We start from the raw sequence: 24,771 nt of genomic DNA, 5'->3' as shown, positions 1-24,771 counted from the left end.
TTCATCATCATTGGGCAAACTTTGACCCTGTGCCTCTCGGTCAGCAGACACATTCCAGCCAATCAGCAGCACTCCCTCCCTTCCACACCCTCCAACCTCCCTCCCAGCATCCATTTTCGATTCATTCTGAAGCTGCATGCTTAGTGAGAGGAGGGAAAGTTTAGCTGCTGCTGATTAGATAGGGAAATTGATAGCTAGGCTAGGGTATTCAGTGTCCACTACAATCCTGAAGGACTCATCTGATCTCTGCTGTAAGGACAGCACCCCAAAAAGCCCTTTTTAGGGCTATAACATCAGGCTGCTTTTTTTTTTTTTCCTGTGTAATGTAATTGCAGGTGCCTGCCTGCCAGCTTCTGTGTGAGGTTCACATTGGATACTGTGCCTACTTGCCCAGTGCCACCACTCATATCTATTTAACAATTGGTTAAGCTTTAGATTTAAAATAAATAATTTGTTTTCACTGTAATAGAAGAGCAGTTGCCTGCCTGCCAGCTTCTGTGTCAGGTTGGATGCCTTGCCCATTTGCACAGTCAGTGCCACCACTCATATCTGTTTTAACAATTGGTTAAGCTTTAGATTTTAAATAAATAATTTGTTTTCATTGTAATAGAAGAGCAGTTGCCTGCCTGCCAGCTTCTGTGTCAGGTTGGATGCCTTGCCCATTTGCACAGTCAGTGCCACCACTCATATCTGTTTTAACAATAGCTTAAGCTTTAGATTTTAAAGAAATCATTTTTTTTCACTGTAATAGAAGAGCAGTTGCCTGCCTGCCAGCTTCTGTGTCAGGTTGGATGCCTTGCCCATTTGCACAGTCAGTGCCACCACTCATATCTGTTTTAACAATAGCTTAAGCTTTAGATTTTAAAGAAATATTTTTTTTTCACTGTAATAGAAGAGCAGTTGCCTGCCTGCCAGCTTCTGTGTCAGGTTGGATGCCTTGCCCATTTGCACAGTCAGTGCCACCACTCATATCTGTTTTAACAATAGCTTAAGCTTTAGATTTTAAAGAAATCATTTTTTTTCACTGTAATAGAAGAGCAGTTGCCTGCCTTCCAGCTTCTGTGTCAGGTTGGATGCCTTGCCCATTTGCACAGTCAGTGCCACCACTCATATCTGTTTTAACAATAGCTTAAGCTTTAGATTTTAAAGAAATATTTTTTTTTCACTGTAATAGAAGAGCAGTTGCCTGCCTGCCAGCTTCTGTGTCAGGTTGGATGCCTTGCCCATTTGCACAGTCAGTGCCACCACTCATATCTGTTTTAACAATAGCTTAAGCTTTAGATTTTAAAGAAATCATTTTTTTTCTCACTGTAATAGAAGAGCAGTTGCCTGCCTGCCAGCTTCTGTGTCAGGTTGGATGCCTTGCCCATTTGCACAGTCAGTGCCACCACTCATATCTGTTTTAACAATAGCTTAAGCTTTAGATTTTAAAGAAATCATTTTTTTTCTCACTGTAATAGAAGAGCAGTTGCCTGCCTGCCAGCTTCTGTGTCAGGTTGGATGCCTTGCCCATTTGCACAGTCAGTGCCACCACTCATATCTGTTTTAACAATAGCTTAAGCTTTAGATTGTAAAGAAATCATTTTTTTTCACTGTAATAGAAGAGCAGTTAGTTGTCTGCAAGCGTCTGGGTGTCAGGCCTACTTCAGCGTGTGCTCTGCAGACCTGTGCCAGCGTGCTTTGACAGTTGCCAATCATATCTGGTGTCTCTTTAGCGTGCTTTTACAAAGAAAAAAGGTTTCCAGTGTAAGCTAATAGCAGCCAGTCAGTGTCCTTCAAGCGGCTCTGTCAGGCCTTCCTTCAGCGTGTGCCCTGCACAACCCTGCCAGCGTACTTTGACAGTTGCCACTCATATCTGGTGTCTCTATAGCGTGCTTTTACAACCAAAATTTTGTTTCCACTGCAATAGAAGAGCAGTTGCCTGCCTGCCAGCTTCTGTGTGAGGTTCACAGTGGATACTGTGCCCTCTTGCCCAGTGCCACCACTCATATCTGTTTTTACAATAGCTTAAGCTTTAGATTTAAAAGAAATAATTTTTTTTCACTGTAATAGAAGAGCAGTTAGTTGTCTGCAAGCGTCTGGGTGTCAGGCCTACTTCAGCGTGTGCTCTGTAGACCTGTTCCAGCGTGCTTTGACAGTTGCCAATCATATTTGGTGTCTCTTTAGCGTGCTTTTACAAAGAAAAAAGGTTTCTAGTGTAAGCTAATAGCAGCCAGTCAGTGTCCTTCAAGCGGCTCTGTCAGTCCTTCCTTCAGCGTGTGCTCTCCAGAACTGTTCCAGTGCACATTGCCAATCATATCTGGTGTCTCTATAGCGTGCTTTTAAAACCAAAATTTGTTTTTCACTGTTATAGATTGAATAGCAGTTACTTGTCTTCAAGCGGGTGTCTCAGGCCTACAGTGTGTGCTCTGCAGAACTGTTCCAGTGCACATTGCCAATCATATCTGGTGTCTCTATAGCGTGCTTTTAAAACCAAAATTAGTTTTTCACTGTTATAGATTGAATAGCAGTTACTTGTCTTCAAGCGGGTGTCTCAGGCCTACAGTGTGTGCTCTGCAGAACTGTTCCAGTGCACATTGCCAATCATATCTGGTGTCTCTATAGCGTGCTTTTAAAACCAAAATTTATTTTTCACTGTTATAGATTGAATAGCAGTGTCAGGGTACCTGTGGTCTCTACCTCCGAAAGAGGTAGAGACTTAGCAGTTCCTTCATCCGGACGGTCTGATGGCTTCCTTCCTCGCGGTCTATCCGGTCGTGCAAAGCCGGCCGCGAGGGAGTGACTGCCTTTTACAGCATCACGTCCGGAAGTACGTCAGGACACTACCGGAACGACCTGTCAGTCAAGTGCTGCAGGACCAATCAGGACACCTCAGAGGCGTGGTTACTTTTCGGAACAGGGTATTTAACGGAGCTTCTCTCGTCAGCTCATTGCCCTGTCGTGGTTCTAGCTTGTTCTAGTCACTCAGTGCTTGTGTTCTGCTTATCCCCTTTGGTTTTGACCCGGCTTGTTTATTCTACTCTGCTTACCTCTGTATCCTTGATTCGGCTTGTCTCTCGCTCTCCTGTCTTCTGTTACCCTCGACCTCGGCTTGTCTTTGACTATTCTCTCAGTACTACTTACGTTAGTCCGGCCATTCTAAGGTCCGGTATACGTATCTGGCTACTGTTTGTACGCTGCGTCTTGGATCCCTGTCCCGATCCTGACATTACGACAGGGCCAATGGATCCTGCAAGTACAAACAGTCAGCTTGCTTCTCCTGATCCTAGGTTTGAAGCCATGGATCACAGAATGGATCAGATGGCACTTGCGCTACAGGCACTATTATCTCGTGCCAATAACCCACCAGAGGAGATACGTAATACCCCTATTTCTCCTGTCAGTTCAGGTTTAGAGGTAGCCACAGTGGGTGCTTCTTCTCGCATTACCCCCCCAGTACGCTATGGTGGGGCGCCTGAGAAGTGTCGTGGTTTTTTAAACCAAATTAGTATCCACTTTGAATTGCAACCTCGCTCCTATCCTACAGATAGGGCAAAGGTAGGATTTATTATCACCCTACTTATTGAGAAGGCTCTGAGATGGGCCAATCCACTATGGGAGAACGATAACCCATTAGTATATAACTATAACGCATTTGTAGCTGCTTTTAGAAGAACATTTGACCCTCCAGGTAGAAAGGTTAATGCAGCCAGATTACTGTTGCGCCTGAGACAGGAGAACCGAACACTTGTGGATTATGCACTAGAGTTCAGGTCTCTGGCGTCAGAAGTCAAGTGGAACGAGCCGGCGTATATGGATGTATTTTTGAATGGCCTATCTGATGTAATCCTTGATGAGGTTGCTACTAGAGAACTCCCTGAGAATTTAGAAGATTTAATTTCGTTCATCTCTCGTATAGATGAACGTTTAAGAGAGAGACAGAACACTCGAGAGAGGAATCGGAGACCTTCTTTTAGGTTAGCTCCCTCTTTTCCAAGTCCTGACTCCACGGTATCTTTGCTTCCTGAACCTATGCAGATAGGGTATACCCGCCTCTCTGAGGAGGAAAGACAGTACAGAAGAAGAGAGGGTTTGTGTATGTATTGTGGAGCCAAAGGTCATTTACTCTCGAACTGTTCTAACCGTCCGGGAAACGCTCGCACCTAAGTCTCTCTAGAGGACAGGCCTTGGGTGTTTCTATTTTGTCCTCTACTCCTAATTATAAAGATCACAGGCTTCTGCTACCAGTTTCCTTGACTTGGGAGAGGGAAGTAGTAAGGGCTATGGCATTGATAGATTCCGGTGCTGCAGAGAATTTTATCGACCAGGCCTTTGCGAGTAAAAACAACATCCCAACCCAGCTAAGGGAGACACCCTTGGCCGTTGAGGCCATAGATGGTAGACCACTACTAGACCCTGTTATCTTTCGTGAAACCATACCCATTGATTTAAATGTTGGTATCCTACACGTGGAGAATTTATCTCTTATGCTCATTTCGTCCCCTTCCGTTCCCATAGTTCTAGGGTACCCATGGTTGAAGAAACATAACCCTATTATTGATTGGGAGTTAGGGGAGATACTCTCGTGGGGCCAGGGCTGCCAGGATAGGTGTTTAAGCAAGGTTTCTCCCTTAGCTAATATTAACATACCGGAGAATCCTACTCAGTTCACAGAAAGACAAATACCAGACCTTTACCTAGACTTAAAGGCAGTATTTGACAAGAAGAATGCCGATTCTTTGCCGCCACCCAGGTCATTTGATTGTAAGATTAAGCTTTTACCAGGGACGATGCCTCCGAGGGGCCATGTATATCCTTTGTCTGTTCAGGAAAACTCGGTTCTAGAGGAGTATATTCGGGAGAATTTAGAAAAGGGATTCATTAGGAGGTCTTCTTCTCCGGCCGGGGCTGGGTTCTTTTTCATTAAGAAAAAGGATGGCACGCTGAGACCTTGTATCGATTACCGAGGCTTGAATAAAATAACTGTCAGAAATGCCTATCCTATCCCACTGATTACCGAGTTATTTGATCGTCTTAAGGGCTCCAAGATCTTCACCAAGTTAGATCTTAGAGGGGCATACAATTTGGTGAGAATCCAGCATGGTCACGAGTGGATGACGGCATTCAATACCCGGTATGGCCACTACGAATACACGGTTATGCCATTTGGACTTTGCAATGCTCCTGCAGTATTTCAAGATTTGATTAATGAGGTACTTAGGGAGTTTCAACATGATTGTGTTATTGTTTTCCTGGACGACATACTAATACACTCTAAGGAGATTGAGACTCACCATAAACAGGTCAGAAAGGTATTACACAAACTTCTGCAACATGGTCTATACTGCAAATTGGAGAAATGCAGTTTTGATCAGTCTCAGACAGACTTTCTTGGGTACGTGATTTCTGGGGAAGGTTTTAAAATGGACCCTGGAAAACTCCAATCTATTTAAGACTGGCCTTTGCCCAAAGGACTCAAGGCTATCCAGAGGTTTATTGGTTTTTCCAACTACTATAGGCGCTTCATTAAGGGATACTCCTCTATCATTGCGCCTATTACCAATATGACCAAACAAGGGGCTGATACTAAGGTCTGGTCTAAGGAGGCTCTTGTTGCTTTCAAGACTCTCAAGGAACTTTTCGCCTCGGCTCCCATTCTAGTTCATCCTGATACGACTCTGCCTTTCTTGCTCGAGGTCGATGCCTCTGAGACAGGAGTTGGGGCTGTTCTATCTCAAAGGTTAGGGGTGGATAAACCGTTACACCCTTGTGGTTTCTTCTCTAAGAAATTATCTGGGCCTGAGAGCAGATATGACATCGGGGAGAGGGAACTGTTAGCGGTCATTAAGGCTTTAAAGGAGTGTAGACATTTACTGGAAGGGACATTACACCCTGTTACTATATTAACGGATCATAAGAACTTGTCTTACATTGGGGAGGCTAAGCGCTTATCCGCCAGACAGGCTCGCTGGTCCTTGTTCCTCACTCACTTTAATTATGTACTTACTTATAGACCTGGTTCTAAGAACTCTAAAGCCGATGCTTTGTCTCGTCAATATGAACCATCCACTATAACTGAACCAGTCCTGTCCTCCATAGTTCCTAAGGGAAATATCATCGCAAACACGAATCTTAGGATTCACTCTCCATTGCTTTCCGAGATCATGAAGTCTCAGCATTTGGCACCCAAACAGACTCCTGGGGATCGACACTTCGTTCCTGCCACTCTCCAACTGGAGGTGCTACGCTGTCTCCATAACAGCAAAGTGGCGGGACATCCGGGCATCCGCAAAACATATGCTCTGGTCTCTAAAGATTTTTGGTGGCCTGACTTACGTAAGGATATTAAAGAATTCATAGGGGCATGTGAGGTTTGTACCAAGACTAAGCAACCTCATTTGCTTCCATGCGGATTTCTGCATCCTTTAGAGGTTCCTGAAAAGCCATGGTCCTGTTTGGCTATGGACTTCATTGTTAATTTGCCTATCTCTAAAAAGCAGACTGTTATCCTCACTGTGGTGGACAGATTTACTAAGATGGCTCACTTCATTCCCTTACCTAAACTCCCATCTTCGCCTGAATTAGCGGAGATATTCGCTAGGGAGATTTTCCGTTTGCATGGGATACCTTCCCAAATTGTCTCTGACAGAGGCTCCCAATTTGTTTCCCGTTTTTGGAAATCTTTCTGCTCCCAACTAGGCATCAAATTGAACTTCTCCTCTGCCTATCATCCTCAGTCCAATGGAGCTGCTGAACGTACTAACCAAAAAGTTGAACAATATTTACGTTGTTTCGTTTCTGAACACCAGGACGATTGGGTCGGTTTGATTCCTTGGGCGGAGTTTGCACATAACAATCTCATTTGTGATTCCACGCAGTCTAGCCCTTTTTTCTTGAATTATGGCTTCCATCCTTCCATCCTTCCTTCGGAGTCTTCTTCTCAAGGGGTACCGTCGGTGGATATTCATGTTGCCAATTTAAGGAAGTTGTGGGATCAGACTCGACAAATCCTTCTGCACAATTCCATGCTGGTTAAAAAACACGCTGACAAACGTAGAAGGGCAGCACCGGTGTTTGCTCCAGGCGATAGAGTATGGTTAAGTACTAGAAACATTCGGTTAAAGGTGCCGTCCATGAAGTTTGCTCCTCGATATATTGGACCTTACAGGGTACTGTCTCAAATTAATCCAGTTGCGTATCGTTTAGGGTTGCCTAATGCCTTACGCATTCCGAATTCATTTCATGTTTCCTTGCTAAAACCACTAATATGTAACAGGTTCTCCACCACGATCGCCCCTCCTCGCTCTGTGCAAGTGGAGGGTCAGGAGGAGTATGAGGTCAATTCCATCGTTGATTCTCGAGTCTCCCGAGGGAGACTGCAGTATCTGGTAGATTGGAAGGGTTATGGTCCTGAGGAGAGAAGTTGGGTACCTCAGGAGGAGGTGCATGCTCCCAGTCTCCGCAGGGCGTTCCACTCTCGCTTCCCTTCTCGCCCTGGTGTCTTCCGCCCGGTGGGCGTATCTGAGAGGGGGGGTACTGTCAGGGTACCTGTGGTCTCTACCTCCGAAAGAGGTAGAGACTTAGCAGTTCCTTCATCCGGACGGTCTGATGGCTTCCTTCCTCGCGGTCTATCCGGTCGTGCAAAGCCGGCCGCGAGGGAGTGACTGCCTTTTACAGCATCACGTCCGGAAGTACGTCAGGACACTACCGGAACGACCTGTCAGTCAAGTGCTGCAGGACCAATCAGGATGCCTCAGAGGCGTGGTTACTTTTCGGAACAGGGTATTTAACGGAGCTTCTCTCGTCAGCTCATTGTCCTGTCGTGGTTCTAGCTTGTTCTAGTCACTCAGTGCTTGTGTTCTGCTTATCCCCTTTGGTTTTGACCCGGCTTGTTTATTCTACTCTGCTTACCTCTGTATCCTTGATTCGGCTTGTCTCTCGCTCTCCTGTCTTCTGTTACCCTCGACCTCGGCTTGTCTTTGACTATTCTCTCAGTACTACTTACGTTAGTCCGGCCATTCTAAGGTCCGGTATACGTATCTGGCTACTGTTTGTACGCTGCGTGTTGGATCCCTGTCCCGATCCTGACAAGCAGTTACTTGTCTTCAAGCGGCTCTGTCAGTCCTTCCTTCAGCGTGTGCTCTGCAGAACTGTTCCAGTGCTCATTGCCAATCATATCTGGTGTCTCTATAGCGTGCTTTTAAAACCAAAATTTATTTTTCACTGTTATAGATTGAATAGCAGTTACTTGTCTTCAAGCGGGTGTCTCAGGCCTACAGTGTGTGCTCTGCAGAACTGTTCCAGTGCACATTGCCAATCATATCTGGTGTCTCTATAGCGTGCTTTTAAAACCAAAATTTGTTTTTCACTGTTATAGATTGAATAGCAGTTACTTGTCTTCAAGCGGGTGTCTTAGGCCTACAGTGTGTGCTCTGCAGAACTGTTCCAGTGCACATTGCCAATCATATCTGGTGTCTCTATAGCGTGCTTTTAAAACCAAAATTTTTTTTTCACTGTTATAGATTGAATAGCAGTTACTTGTCTTCAAGCGGGTGTGTCAGGCCTACAGTGTGTGCTCTGCAGAACTGTTACAGTTCACATTGCCAATCATATCTGGTCTCACAGTAGCTTGCACGCATAGTACCACTAATCCCCCAAAAAATGACAGGCAGAGGCAGGCCACCCCGCAGGGGCCGTCGTGGTCGTGGTGCTGTGATTCCCTTTTGCCCTAGAATAATGCCCAGTTTTCAGAAGCCACGTACCCTGAACTTGAAAAGTTATGAGGACATAGTTGACTGGCTAACACAGGACACCCAATCTTGTACAGCCTCCGCTCGGAACCTTGACGCACCATCCTCCTCCAGCTTAGCTTCAGGCACCTCTCAAGATAGCACTCACCCGCCTGCCGCCACCACCAAAACTAGCACCACAGCCACTTTACTTGGTATGTCAGAGGAGTTATTCACACACCCGTTTGAAGAAATGAGTGATGCGCAACCATTATTGCTAGAGGATGTAGATAACGGGGATATGTCTCAGGCAGGCAGCATTAAACACATGGAGGTACGGTGTGATGATGATGATGTTGTACCCGCTGCTGCTTCCTTTTCTGAGTTGTCAGATACAAGCGAAGCGGTTGATGATGACGATGCGTCCATGGATGTCACGTGGGTGCCCGCTCGGCAAGAAGAAGAACAGGGCGAAAGTTCAGATGGGGAGACAGAGAGGAGGAGGAGACGAGTTGGAAGCAGGGGGGGGTCGTCGCAAGGAGCTAGTGGCACAGTCAGACAGCATGCATCGGCACCCGGGGTCAGCTCGACAGCACGCCAATCAATGCATGCTGTGTCCACCACCAGAATGCCGTCATTGCAGAGCTCAGCAGTGTGGCATTTTTTTGTGTGTCTGCCTCTGACAACAGCGATGCCATTTGCAACCTGTGCCAAAGGAAACTGAGTCGTGGGAGGTCCAACACCCACCTAGGTACAACTGCTTTGCGTAGGTACATGATCTCACATCACAAATGCCTATGGGATCAACACATGAGTACAAGCAGCACGCCTATTCTAAGCCGCCATCCTCCTCCTGGTCCAGCATCTTCAGCCACGTCAACCACTGCTGTCCTTCTTGCCCCCTCTCAACCATCCACCACTCCGTCTCCCGCCTTGAGCAGTTCCCGCTCATCTGCCCACAGTCATGTGTTTCTGTCAAGGACATGTTTGAGCGTAAGAAGCCAATGTCACCAAGTCACCCCCTTGCCCAGCGTCTGACAGCTGGCTTGTCTGAACTATTAGCCCGCCAGCTTTTACCATACAATCTGGTTGAGTCTGAGGCGTTCAAAAAATTTGTAGCTATTGGGACACCGCAGTGGAAGGTACCCGGCCGGAATTTCTTTTCACAAAAGGCAATCCCCAACTTGTACTCGATTGTGCAAAAGGAAGTCATGGCATGTCTGGCACACAGTGTTGGGGCAAGGGTCCATCTGACCACTGATACCTGGTCTGCAAAGCATGGTCAGGGCAGGTATATCACCTACACTGCGCATTGGGTAAACCTGCTGACGGCTGACAAGCAAGGAATGCGTGGCATTGCAGAGGAGTTGGTGACACCGTCACGAATTGCAGGCAGTCCTGCTGCCACCTCCTCTACTCCTCCTACTCCATCCTCTTCCATAACCTCCTCAGCTGAGTCCTCTTGTGCCGCTGCTTCTTGCTCCACATCAACGGCACCCCCCCAGCTCCCCAGGTACTATTCCACATCCCGGATACGGCAGTGTCACGCCGTCTTGGGTTTGACTTGCTTGAAAATAGAGAGTCACACCGGACAAGCACTCCTGTCCGCCCTGAACGCACAGGTGGAAAAGTGGCTGACTCCGCAGCAACTGGATATCGGCAAAGTGGTGTGTGACAACGGAAAAAATTTTATAGCGGCATTGAAGTTGGGCAAGTTGACACATGTGCCGTGCATGGCACATGTGTGTAATCTGATCGTACAACGCTTTGTGCATAAGTACACAGGCTTACAGGACGTCCTGAAGCAGGCCAGGAAGGTGTGTGGCCATTTCAGGCGTTCCTACACGGCCATGGCTCACTTTGCCGATATCCAGCGGCGAAACAACATGCCAGTGAGGCGCTTGATTTGCGACAGCCCTACACGTTGGAATTCAACACTCCTAATGTTCGACCGCCTGCTCCAACAAGAAAAAGCTGTTAATGAATATTTGTATGACCGGGGTGCTAGGACAGCCTCTGGGGAGCTGGGAATTTTTTTGCCACGTTACTGGACGCTCATGCGCAATGCCTGTAGGCTCATGCGTCCTTTTGAGGAGGTGACAAACCTAGTCAGTCACAACGAAGGCACCATCAGCGACATCATACCATTTGTTTTCTTCCTGGAGCGTGCCCTGCAAAGAGTGCTGGATCAGGCTGTAGATGAGCGTGAAAAGGAAGAGGAAGAGTTGTGGTCACCATCACCACCAAAAACAGCCTTTTCAGCATCGCTTGCTGGACCTGCGGCAACGCTGGAAGAGGATTGTGAGGAAGAGGAGTCAGAGGAGGATTGTAGCTTTGAGGAGGAGGAGCAAGACCAAACACAACAGGCATCCCAGGGTGCTCGTTGTCACCTATCTGGTACCCGTGGTGTTGTACGTGGCTGGGGGGTAGAACATACCTTCAATTACATCAGTGAGGAGGAGGAACGGGAAATGAGTAGCTCGGCATCCAACCTTGTGCAAATGGGGTCTTTCATGCTGTCCTGCCTGTTGAGGGACCCTCGTATAAAAATGCTGAAGGAGAACGACCTGTACTGGGTGTCCACGCTACTAGACCCCCGGTATAAGCAGAAAGTGGCGGAAATGTTACCGAATTACAACAAGTCGGAAAGGATGCAGCATTTGCAAAATAAATTAAAAAGTATGCTTTACACAGCGTATAAGGGTGATGTCACAGCACAACGGGAATCTAACAGGGGGAGAGGTGGAAGTCATCCTCCTCCTCCCACGACCACGCCGGCAAGGACAGGACGCTTTAAAGACGTGTTGTTGATGGAGGACATGCGGACCTTTTTAAGTCCTATGCATCGCCACAGCCCTTCGGGATCCACCCTCAGAGAGCGACTCGACCGACAGGTAGCAGACTACCTCGCCTTAACTGCAGATATCGACACTCTGAGGAGCGATGAACCCCTTGACTACTGGGTGTGCAGGCTTGACCTGTGGCCTGAGCTATCCCAATTTGCGATAGAACTTCTGGCCTGCCCCGCTTCAAGTGTCCTGTCAGAAAGGACCTTCAGTGCAGCAGGAGGTATTGTCACTGAGAAGAGAAGTCGCCTAGGTCAAAAAAGTCTAGATTACCTCACCTTTATTAAGATGAATGAGGGATGGATCCCGAAGGGATTGACACAGGGCGATACATTCGCTTAAAAAAGGCCTGATGAGATGAGCTGCCTTGGGCTAAAAATGGTCCACACGCTGCTGTATTTTAGCTCTGAATGACGTTTGACTTGCGTGACTTATCCGCCACCAACTAGGGTTCAAGCCGCCATGTTTTAGGGCACTTTCTGCCTGTGAAACAAACATACATTTTTCTGGCCGCTGCTACAGCAGCGGCTGCAACAATACCAAATTTTTCAGGCATGTGTACATGCCTAATTTTTAGTCCCACTGGTGCAGCACTGTGGCTTCAAAAACCAAACCAAAAATTAAAATCCTCCAAGATGGCACCAATATACCAGTGGTCTAAGCATCTTCCCACCTTGGCCTAAAAAGGGGAGGTGATTCAACAATTAAAAATCTCTGCCATTTACACGTCCACTGATAGGAGACGCGGAAGGTATTAAACTGATATGAACAATACTCCACTCCTATCAGTAGGTCCGTCCCATTGTGATTTATGCCCCCCACCCACCACGCAGGGATGGGGGCCGGGGGGGAGGAAAGTAGGCCCCCCCATTGTGATTTATGGCCCCCACCCACCGCGCAGGGGTGGGGGCCGAGGGGGGAGGACAGTAGGTCCCCCCATTGTGATTTATGGCCCCCACCCACCGCGCAGGGGTTGGGGAGGACAGTAGCTCCCCCCAGTGTGTATCATGGGCTTTGAGGACAGGTGTCAATCCATACCTGCCAAGTGACCCTATGTAGGGGTAACAGTCCCTATTCTGCTCTGTGTCAGTGTGTATCATGGTCTCTGTGGACGGGGAACAGTCTCTATTCTGCTCTGTGTCAGTGTGTATCAGGGGTTTTGAGGACAGGTGTCAATCCATATCTGCCAAGTGACCCTATGTAGGAGGAACAGTCCCTATTCTGCTCTGTGTCAGTGTGTATCAGGGGTTTTGAGGACAGGTGTCAATCCATATCTGCCAAGTGACCCTATGTAGGGGGAACAGTCCCTATTCTGCTCTGTGTCAGTGTGTATCATGGTCTCTGTGGACGGTGAACAGTCTCTATTCTGCTCTGTGTCAGTGTGTATCATGGTCTCTGTGGACAGGGAACAGTCTCTATTCTGCTCTGTGTCAGTGTGTATCAGGGGTTTTGAGGACAGGTGTCAATCCATATCTGCCAAGTGACCCTATGTAGGGGGAACAGTCCCTATTCTGCTCTGTGTCAGTGTGTATCAGGGGTTTTGAGGACAGGTGTCAATCCATATCTGCCAAGTGACCCTATGTAGGAGGAACAGTCCCTATTCTGCTCTGTGTCAGTGTGTATCAGGGGTTTTGAGGACAGGTGTCAATCCATATCTGCCAAGTGACCCTATGTAGGGGGAACAGTCCCTATTCTGCTCTGTGTCAGTGTGTATCAGGGGTTTTGAGGACAGGTGTCAATCCATATCTGCCAAGTGACCCTATGTAGTGGGAACAGTCTCTATTCTGCTCTGTGTCAGTGTGTATCAGGGATCATTAGGATAGGTGTCAATCCATATCTGCCAAGTGACCCTATGTAGGGGGAACAGTCCCTATTCTGCTCTGTGTCAGTGTGTATCAGGGATTTGACTATCTTTATTCAGATTGAAAAATTATAATTCCAGCAAAAATTTAACAAACATTTACAAGAACATGTTATGCACATCATAGAAACAACGTAAACCTCTTTAAAGCCACAAACTTAAGACAAAAAAAAAGGAACACACAATGTGTAAGGGTTTGAAAGAATATTCTGAATCCTTACACGTTTACTTTATCGTTTGTTTGATTTTTGTGAACCATATATAAACTACAAGCAGCGTGAAAACTATAAAAACTCAAGTGGCCATGCTGATCAAATTAAATAGTATGCTTTACACAGCGTATAAGGGTGATGTCACAGCACAACGGGAATCTAACAGGGGAAGAGGTGAAAGTCATCCTCCCCCTCCCACGACCCCGCCATATCTGCCAAGTGACCCTATGTAGGGGTAACAGTCTCTATTCTGCTCTGTGTCAGTGTGTACCATGGTTTCTGAGGACGGGGAACAGTCTCTATTCTGCTCTGTGTCAGTGTGTATCAGGGCAGGGCTTTGAGGACAGGTGTCAATGTTAGGTGATTTCTGCCCTTTATGGATTAAAAGCAGACTCTGCATCAACTGTGCAATTTTCCATGGGAGTTTTGCCATGGATCCCCCTCCGGCATGCCACAGTCCAGGTGTTAGTCCCCTTGAAACAACTTTTCCATCACTTTTGTGGGCAGAAAGAGTCCCTGTTGGTTTTAAAATTCGCCTGCCCATTGAAGTCAATGGCGGTTCGCGCGGTTCGCCGGTTCGCGAACATTTGCGGAAGTTCGCGTTCGCCGTTCGCGAACCGAAAATTTCGGGTTCGCGACAACACTACTTACAGGGAAAAAATGTTTTCTTTTTAAAGGCACGCTATAGTGACACCATATATGAGTGGCAAAGTGCACTTGCAGAGGTTGGCAGAGTACACGCTGAAAGCCTGACACCCGCTTTAAGGACACTGACTGCTATTAGCTTACAATGAAAAACTTTTTTTCTTTTTAAAGGCACGCTATAGTGACACCAGATATGAGTGGCAAAGTGCACTTGCAGAGGTTGGCAGAGTACACGCTGAAGGCCTGACATCCACTTTAAGGACACTGACTGCTATTAGCTTACAGTGAAAAACTTTTTTTCTTTTTAAAGGCACGCTATAGTGACACCAGATATGAGTGGCAAAGTGCACTTGCAGAGGTTGGCAGAGTACACGCAGAAGGCCTGACACCCGCTTTAAGGACACTGACTGCTATTAGCTTACAATGAAAAACTTTTTTCTTTTTAAAGGCACGCTATAGTGACACCAGATATGAGTGGCAAAGTGCACTTGCAGAGGTTGGCAGAGTACACGCTGAAGGCCTGACACCCACTTTAAGGACACTGACTGCTATTAGCTTACAGTGAAAAACTTTTTTTCTTTTTAAAGGCACGCTATTGTGACACCAGATATGAGTGGCAAAGTACACTGGCAGAGCTTGGCAGAGTACACGCTGAAGGCCTGACACCCAGACGCTTGCAGACAACTAACTGCTATTAGCTTACAGTGAAAAACTTTTTTTCTTTTTAAAGGCACCCTATAGTGACACCAGATATGAGTGGAAAAGTGCACTTGCAGAGGTTGGCAGAGTACACGCTGAAGGCCTGACACCCGCTTTAAGGACACTGACTGCTATTAGCTTACAGTGAAAAACCTTTTTTCTTTTTAAAGGCACGCTATAGTGACACCAGATATGAGTGGCAAAGTGCACTTGCAGAGGTTGGCAGAGTAAACGCTGAAGGCCTGACACCCAGACGCTTGCAGACAACTAACTGCTATTAGCTTACAGTGAAAAACCTTTTTTCTTTTTAAAGGCACGCTATAGTGACACCAGATATGAGTGGCAAAGTGCACTTGCAGAGGTTGGCAGAGTACACGCTGAAGGCCTGACACCCGCTTTAAGGACACTGACTGCTGTTAGCTTACAGTGAAAAACTTTTTTTCTTTTTAAAGGCACGCTATAGTGACACCAGATATGAGTGGCAAAGTGCACTTGCAGAGGTTGGCAGAATACACGCTGAAGGCCTGACGCACGCTTTAAGGACACTGACTGCTATTAGCTTACAGTGAAAAACTTTTTTTCTTTTTAAAGGCACGCTATAGTGACACCACATATGAGTGGCAAAGTGCACTTGCAGAGGTTGGCAGAGTACACGCTGAAGGCCTGACACCCACTTTAAGGACACTGACTGCTATTAGCTTACAGTGAAAAACTTTTTTTTCTTTTTAAAGGCACGCTATAGTGACACCAGATATGAGTGGCAAAGTGCACTTGCAGAGCTTGGCAGAGTACACGCTGAAGGCCTGACACCCGCTTTAAGGACACTGACTGCTGTTAGCTTACAGTGAAAAACTTTTTTTCTTTTTAAAGGCACGCTATTGTGACACCAGATATGAGTGGCAAAGTACACTGGCAGAGGTTGGCAGAGTACACGCTGAAGGCCTGACACCCAGACACTTGCAGACAACTAACTGCTATTAGCTTACAGTGAAAAACGTTTTTCTTTTTAAAGGTACGCTATTGTGACACCAGATATGAGTGGCAAAGTACACTGGCAGAGGTTGGCAGAGTACACGTTGAAGGCCTGACACCCAGACGCTTGCAGACAACTAACTGCTATTCAATCTATTACAGTGAAAAAAAAATTGTTTTGAAATGCAAGCTTAAGCTATTGTGACACCAGATATGAGTGGTGGCACTGGGCAAGTGGGCACAGTATCCACTGTGAGCCTGACACAGAAGCTGGCAGGCAGGCAACTACAATTACATTACACAGAAAAACAAAAAAACAAAAAAAAGCAGACTGATGTTCCAGCCATAAAAAGGGCTTTTTGGGGTGCTGTCCTTACAGCAGAGATCAGATGAGTCCTTCAGGACTGTAGTGGACACTGAATACCCTAGCCTAGCTATCAATTTCCCTATCAAATTAGCAGCAGCTACACTTTCCCTCCTCTATCTAAGAATGCAGCTTCAGAATGAATCTAAAATGGATGCTGTACAGGAGGTGGGAGGGTCTGGAAGGGAGGGTCTGCTGCTAATTTGCTGGAATGTGTCTGCTGACCGTGAGGCACAGGGTCAAAGTTTACTCAATGATGACGAATAGGGGGCGGATCGAACCGCGCATGTGTTCGCCCGCCGTGGCGAATGCGAACACGCTATGTTCGCCAGGAACTATTCGATGGCGAACAGTTCGGTACATCACTATTTATGACCAATTTGTGCAGAAATCCATATCATTCCAAAGGGTTCACATACTTTTTCTTGCAACTGTATATGCTGCTAGCCATAGTGTGGCTGGTATTAGGTTTGTTCACAGCCTAGTTCAAAGTTTGGGGAATTAAGTAGTGTACAGTGATCTCTGAGCTTGTGACCATGCATGTGCACAGCTGCAGCTTTGGCTCTCTGCAGAGCTGTGAGAAGGAATGGGTATAGGTCTACTCAAATTGTATGAGCTGCATACACACCATCCATGAAATAACCTTTATAGATTTCGTATGGCAAAAGAGGAGGTTACTTTCTTTCTTTGATGTCAGAGAGCCATGGGACATGCTGGTAACTACAACAATTTATTCAAATTGCTGCACTTATGGGCCTCTCTTGACAAGAAGTCTCCATTAAGCAAAATATGTAGGGCCATGTAAAGGAATTATATTGAGAGTTTACCATCAAGTTGGAACATCTCTGATATTTTATATTTGTAAAAATGCTCCTGAATGGGAAAAGAAGGGTTTGTTGGCACAGCTTTTTCTGCAAATTGTCTAGTTCACACAAGCCCGACATACAAGCTTACAAGCTGACATCCTTTGGATATAAGAATGCTTATTGCCAAGATGAACTAAGAAGATTTTAAGGATTAATTGGAACAATTATTTCAGGATAAAATCTATTTATGTTTACCAAAATACATTGAGGTGAACATAAAATAAGAATGTATTTGACAGGACAAGCAAAATGTTTTAGGTGTTCAAAATCAGATTCATTATGATTTATTTACAGATCTATTCAAAAATACCAAAAAGTGGTATTTCCTTATAAGCTACACAGAAATATTATATCACCTACTGTACTAAAGTAGTTCACTATATGCAAAAGAGACTACAATGTATCTGAACATTTACTTACTGCACAACTCTCTGTGTTGTCCGGTCGGTGGGGAATTATGAAGGATAAGACATCAAGTGTGCTGGGACAGTTGAGAGGATCATGAGTTGTATCATTGCAGCTTGTTAGCACCACAAAATAGTGTGTAGGGATTGGGATATCAGTACCTTCAACATGCCTATGGGATTACACAGTCAAATTGTAAATATTTCACATATTTTATAACACAATATGCATGTACAGAAAAATATATATATTTGTATATACACATGCACACACAATTATTTACTATATTTTATGTATATTAATAAATAAATGGATATAAAACTCAAGTGTGCTGGGACAGTTGAGAGGATCATGAGTTGTATCATTGCAGCTTGTTAGCACCACAAAATAGTGTGTAGGGATTGGGATATCAGTACCTTCAACATGCCTATGGGATTACACAGTCAAATTGTAAATATTTCACATATTTTATAACACAATATGCATGTACAGAAAAATATATATATTTGTATATACACATGCACACACAATTATTTACTATATTTTATGTATATTAATAAATAAATGGATATAAAACTTAAAAAAAAAAAAAAAAACATTCCTAGATGGTAATGGACTGTTTAGGAAATGCTATAGAGTTACCCTTTCCTTTTAAGAAATTGCAATACTTTTTGTGATTGGTGCATCCCCCCTCTCTTCTTAGGTTCAAAATCTTACTGAAGTGATTAATACTTTGCATACATGACATAGATAATATAAAGAACAGCTTTATTGTATTTTGGTTTTCGTTGAAAGTTCTGTTATACGAAAAAAATAAAAAAGTCAACCTAGAGCCTAATTTTGAATAACACAAGGTAAAATGCACAAAAAAAGGGGGGTAACCCCTAAATGGTGAATATCATAGGGAATAAACAAAAAAAGAAAAAAAATCCATTCTACCTGTGTATAATTTGCTGAAGAAAATTGTAAACTTAAAAAGTAACTTTTAATAAATAAATCTAAAATAAATATGGAAAAGAAAAAAATTATAAGAACAACAGGAGTACGTGGAGACTATACAGCAAGTAAAACTCAGTGTCTCATAATATGAACTGTAAAGGTGTTACAAGTTATACAAGTAATACTTTGTTATGTATCACTAATAACTGTAACAAAAAGGGGGGAGAGAATCAAAGACTGCCAAACCAGTGCTGTCAGAAATGTTCAGCTGAAATACGCTGCCGACAGATGGCGATTAGCTAGTTAAATATCACGAAAGCTGCCTAGAGAGTAGCAGCGTATGCAGGGCCGGACTGGCCCACCGGGATACCGGGAAATTTCCCGGTGGGCCGCGGCACCTGGGGCTGGGCTGACAGCCTCATTCAGTGATCAGGCTCCTGTGATCCCGGCCGGCCATGTGTGAGCTGTGCGGCCGCACAGGGTCCCATGGAAGCAGGGGGAGCCTGGCGGCCGGCACAGCTCACACATGGCCGGCCGGGATCATTAAAAAAAAAAAAGCCTGTGTGACTGTGTGTGTGTGTGACTGCCTGTGTGTGTGTGTGACTGTCTGTGTGTGTGACTGCCTGTGTGTGACTGTCTCTGTGTGACTGTCTGCGTGTGTGTGACTGTCTGCGTGTGTGTGTGTGTGTGTGTGACTGTCTGTGTGTGACTGCTTCTGAGTGACTGCCTGCGTGTGACTGTCTGCGTGTGTGTTTGACTGTCTGTGCATGACTGTCTGCCTGTGTGTGTGTGACTGTGTGTGTGACTATCTGCGTGATTGTGACTGTCTGCCTGTGGGTGTGATGGTCTGCCTGTGTGTGTGATGGTCTGCCTGTGTGTGTGACTGTCTGCCTGTCTCTGTATGTGTGGATGTTTGCCTCGGTGTCAGTGACTCTCTGCCTGTCTCTGTATGTGTGGATGTTTGCCTCGGCGTCAGTGACTGTCTGCCTTTGTGTGTGTGCATCTGCTAGTGAGTGAGCGAGTGAGCATCTGTGTGTGTGTGTGTGCGCGTGCATCTGCTAGTGAGGGAGCCTCTGTGTGTGTGTGCCTGCTAGTGAGTTTGTGTGTGTCAGTGAGCTTGTCTGTAGTGAATCTGTGTGTTAGTGAGCTCTTCTGTAGGGAGCATGTGTGTGTCAATGGGCTTGTCTGTAGGGAGAGTGTGTGCGCATCAGTGAGTTTGTCTGTAGTGAGCGTGTGTGTGTGACAGTGAGCTTGTCTGTAGTTAGCTTGTGTGTGTATCAGAGTTTTTCTGTACTAAATTTGTGTGTGTGCCAGTAACCTTGTCTGTGTGTGTCATTGAGATTGTCTGTCAATGAGCCTATTTGTGTGCATCAGTAAGATTGTCTGTGTCTGCGTATGCTTTACTGTATAATTTAATTACCCTGAAAGAACTAATATTTTGAATTAGAAGAAGAAATGTATCAATATATATATATGTATATATATGTATATATATATATATATATATATATATATATATATATATATATATATATATATATATATATATATATATATATAGTAGTAGAATAGTCATGGCACTCATGCAGGGGTCATAATATTGACCGGTGGATCAGTGCCAAAAAAGCCCTAAGATTACTCTCCCAGAATAGGGAATAACCCTCAAATATAGTATAGAAAAGAAGAAATGGGACTAGAGAAAGTCCCTAAATAGAGAGTAATACAAGGCAAAAAAATGTGAGGCCCCTACCTTTAATAATCCTAAAGGGAAACAGATGGGGAGAGGACAGGTAATCAAGAAGTAGGAGTATGCCAGCAAAAAGAGTACAAGAAATCTCTCTGATGCCCCCTTCAATTAGGAAGGCTATCTGACAGTGTACTAACTGAAGGTAGAGACTCCCCTTAACCAAATCACTTGTAAAGGGATCTAAAGTAGTAGAAATGACTTAAAGCTAGTTGACAGAGGTACAGAGAGAAGAAAACCTCTACAGGGGGACACTAAAGAGTCCCAGAAATAAACCTTAACAGGAATCCTGTATAGAGAGAACTGTCCCTAAGTACCTCGGCACTGTGAGGAAGCCACTAGTGCCTACTGTGACCGAGATCCCTACCTGTCCTAATAGCTTAAAAATAAATTAAATTAAATTAAATCCATTAGTGCTACCAAAAAGTGCTAATAAATAAATAAGGAGTCTAGCTCGACGCGCGTTTCGGCGTTTCAGCACGCCGTCGTCAGGAGCAATGAACTGTTGGTTCTCTGTAACGGTTTAAATACCTTTGTGTGTGATCAATCAGTAAGTGTTGCCGGCTGTGTAGTAACATTAATGAAAGTTTTTAAGAAAGAGGAGAATGTTTGTAAATGTAATGATGACTAATTATACACTTATTTGTGAATGAAGGGGGTAAAGTTGAACTCTTCATTTAATCCCAAAGGGGATAAGGTCTTACATTCATGTATCCATCTAGATTCTTATCTTAATAGGGTAAGATTAAAATTACCCTTTCTAGTGTTCGGGTGGATACGTTCTAAAGCCTGAAACATAAGATGAGAAGCATCCGAGTTATGGAAGTTCCTTATATGTTTAGAGACAGGAGTGGAAATGTTTAAGTTTGAGACTGAATTCACATGTTGTAGGATTCTCCTTCTCAGTTCTTGGAAGGTTTTTCCTATATTGTAGTTTACAACTAAAAGTGATGATGTAAACTACTTTTGTAGTACCACAATTAACAAAATCATTAATCAGATGTGTTTTCTGCATATTGGTACATAAGACTGATTTTGATGGTTTAATAAACCTACATGCCTTACATTTCCCAGGCATGTGTTTTCTGCGTATTGGTACATAAGACTGATTTAAATACTCCTATACTTACCTGTATCTGGTTCCCCTCTGATGAACCTCACTGGCGAAACGCGCGCGTCAGGGGTTCTGGACACATACTAACACATTATTGGTGTCGGCATCTAACTCTCCGCTTATCAATTGCGATACGACATTAAGTGCATTTAAGTCCAGTATCTCAGGAGTGTATATTGGAGATTCTTAACACTATTTAACTGCACTCTGTGTATATACTTTCTTTCTCTTTCTTTCTCTTTATTACATTTTATGGGGGGAAATTTATAAGACCAGGCATTTGATTAAGGGGTGCCCTTGAAGGCACAAGACTCAGGAATCCTATTCTATACGCCTTCCTCTGTCACTGACTATATTATTATTTTTTCTATCACTCAGGCAGCTTGTTTGAAAATGGTCTAAAAAGCTTTTGTTTTCTTTAGACTTGGACTTATCATTTTAATGCAGTTATCATTTAGGCAACATTTGTTACTATTAATGGGTTAACTGCTGCCTGTGTCCTTCAAAGCTAAACTATTAATTTTTGTTCCGCTGTTGCTATACTATTATATACTTCCTTAGATATTTTTATGCTAAACGGAGTCAGCTCGGCAACCCCTTATCTCATACTTTACTGCATGACAGTAACCTCTAATTTATGATCCATACCCTGCTACTCTCTAGGCAGCTTTCGTGATATTTAACTAGCTAATCACCGTCTGTTGGCATCGTATTTCAGCTGAACACTGCTGACAGCACTGGTTTGGCAATCTTTGATTCTCTCCCCCCTTTTGTTACAGTTATTAGTGATACATAACAAAGTATCACTTGTATAACTTGTAACACCTTTACAGTTCATATTAGTAGACACTGAGTTTTACTTGCTGTATAGTCTCCACGTACTCCTGTTGTTCTTATAATTTTTTCTTTTCCATATTTATTTTAGATTTATTTATTAAAAGTTACTTTTTAAGTTTACAATTTTCTTTAGCAAATTATACACAGGTAGAATGGCATTTTTTTTTTTTGTTTATTCCCTATCGTTTAAAGTTCTACTTTGTTTTATTTCCTGATGACCAGATCTGTCTGCGACCTCTTGGTCACTAAGCCCGCTTCCATGTTTGAGGGGAAAAAAATCTGTTTTTATTTTTTAATTTGTTGTGGAAATACTCCTACAATGCCTACTCTGCACATTGTGTTATTTATTTCTGCTTACTAATAATCGTGGTATCCTCATTTTTTTGTATTTTGGTAAAAAAAAAAAGAGAGAGAAATAGCATGAATAACACTCAAAACTGTCCTTTGCAATAATTTTTGCAATTTATCTTTTCCTCCACTGATACACAGCTCCTATAGACACCCGCCACATGATTTACAATAGGCATTGATTTCTACAACTTGCTTTGATTGCTGTGACATCAGTATGAAATATTATAATGGCAGAACTTGACAACCAAGTTCATTTAAAGGGCCATATGTCATGTGCAAATGTGCTAAATTTGGAACAATCAAACATTGCATAACAATTTGCTTCAGATTTGTGCAATAGCAAAATATCTGATTGACCTTGATCAGGGATTATATATTGCCACCATAGAAACTGCCATTAAGCTCTGTAGCCACTACAAACCCATTGCTACCATTGCATCAAATGAAATATGGTAGAATGGTTATATAGCATGGCTCATGGTGACACATCCATTTATTTATAATGATCCAACATATCATAAATTCCATTCAACAATTATGCATATGAAATGATGCACAAAAAAAAAATACCTCCGTATTTTTAAGCCTTACCAATCAACGTAAAATTTTTAATCATTGATAGTTCATAAATAAGTTGTAATATTTGTATTTTCTTTCTGATAAACCTCTTGTCAAATACAAGGTGCTTTAGAACTGTTAGTGTTATAAAACACATAATTTTTTGAACTATTGTTCATGATGTACAAAGGTCAGGCAATACTGCAGTTTTATCTCTGTGCAGTCTTAGTTTGCTAAGGCTTTACAGTCCTTATCTCTTTCCCTTGTCAATGTAAATTGAATGATCAGAGGTTTAGTACTGTTTTGATGGAAGACCTAATGACGTGAGACAAATAATCAGTAAATTGCTGCTATTAAATGTAAAGGGCATAACTGATGTGTTTTTACTTACCATTTTATTTCACTCAGTCTGTCAACATGTCCATCATAATTGTAGTCAAAAACCGGCCCACTAACCACATTCATACCATTCCGTTCTGAAGCATATTGGAACATTAACACAGTATGCAAGTAATCCCAAATTTCTGGACAAAAAAAAAGAAAATACTGTTGTAAAAGAAGATTTCAATAAGTTAAAATGTTCCCTGTTTAATTCATTTTAAGATATAAATAATGTTCAAAATGTTGCATGCTTTGTATTTCATTTACTTAACAGCCAAATACTTAAAATCTTTTTAAAATATATGTACATTTTACATACAATTTTTTTTTGTATTGTACAACTATAATTTGCTGCCCTTAAAGCAGATATGCCTCTTTGGGTGGTCCTAGCATATTTCACAAAGACCCCCGAAAGTGAAAGTGGGTTTGATCGCTGCAGGGTACAGGAGAAGGTAGGCTTTAGTTACCTCAAGATGTCCTTCATGGCGGCAGCCATCTTCATCCTGCTGATCCTCTTCAGCTCCTAGTGCTTCATGTATGCTGTATGTAGTTTGCAGAGTGCAAGAGTACAACACTGAGGTCTTTGTAGCATCCCGCAATACAGCAGGAGTCTCCATAGCCAAAGCCTGAAGACTACAGCTGTCACTTGGGATGGTTGCTAGGACTGGACAAACGTTGACCTTTTATCAAAGTTTGTGGATTCCCTACTTGAGGTGTCCTTCCATACCATTGATTTATGTCACACTTATGGGAGGTTGTGGAGGGCGGTTTGTTCCCGTTAGGGGAAGTCTATATTGTTCTTAGTCAAACCAAAGTCCTACATATCCCTGTGAAGAGATCCCATGCTATTAGAGATTTTAGATCACAGGTTTTGCAGGTTATTTATATCCAAGAAAGATTTATTTCCGAGTTGATCGGACACCAAAATTACTGAATCATGTTTATATTCAAGGTTACTAGAGCAACTATCCGATAGGGAAGTCCCCGCCATTTTGTTCCAGAGAAATCTACTTTTCACTCATGTGGCCACTCAAGGCTGGTATGTATTCATGAAGTGTACGCAACTGGGTCACTCGTACACTTTTGCAAATGTATACCATTTCTGCGGAAGGTTGCTTAATTCTTGGGTGAGACTTTAATGTGATGCTGAATACCAAGTTGGACACATCTGCTATGCAAGTTACCACCTCATCATGCCTTCTTCTCCAGATTCATAAACTGTTGCACTCCTATAGGCTGCAGGACTCCTGGCAGGCGCTATATTCCGAG

General features: G+C 43.8%; 1 protein-coding gene across 1 annotated transcript in view; it reads right to left on the bottom strand.

Annotated features, from left to right (window-relative positions):
* Positions 1-24,771, bottom strand: part of ENPP3 (ectonucleotide pyrophosphatase/phosphodiesterase 3) — a 174,498-nt gene that overhangs the window by 16,960 nt on the left and 132,767 nt on the right. Inside the window, exons 23-24 of the mRNA XM_063443233.1 lie at positions 23,513-23,645; positions 17,594-17,750 (exon numbers count right to left, since the gene is read on the bottom strand). Coding sequence (XP_063299303.1) covers positions 17,594-17,750; positions 23,513-23,645 — 290 coding nt within the window. The remainder of the gene's footprint in view (positions 1-17,593; positions 17,751-23,512; positions 23,646-24,771) is intronic.

Source organism: Pelobates fuscus, chromosome 2, assembly GCF_036172605.1.
Source record: "Pelobates fuscus isolate aPelFus1 chromosome 2, aPelFus1.pri, whole genome shotgun sequence".
NCBI classification, from domain to species: Eukaryota; Metazoa; Chordata; class Amphibia; order Anura; family Pelobatidae; genus Pelobates; species Pelobates fuscus.
This window is presented reverse-complemented; position numbering and strand designations above follow the sequence as displayed.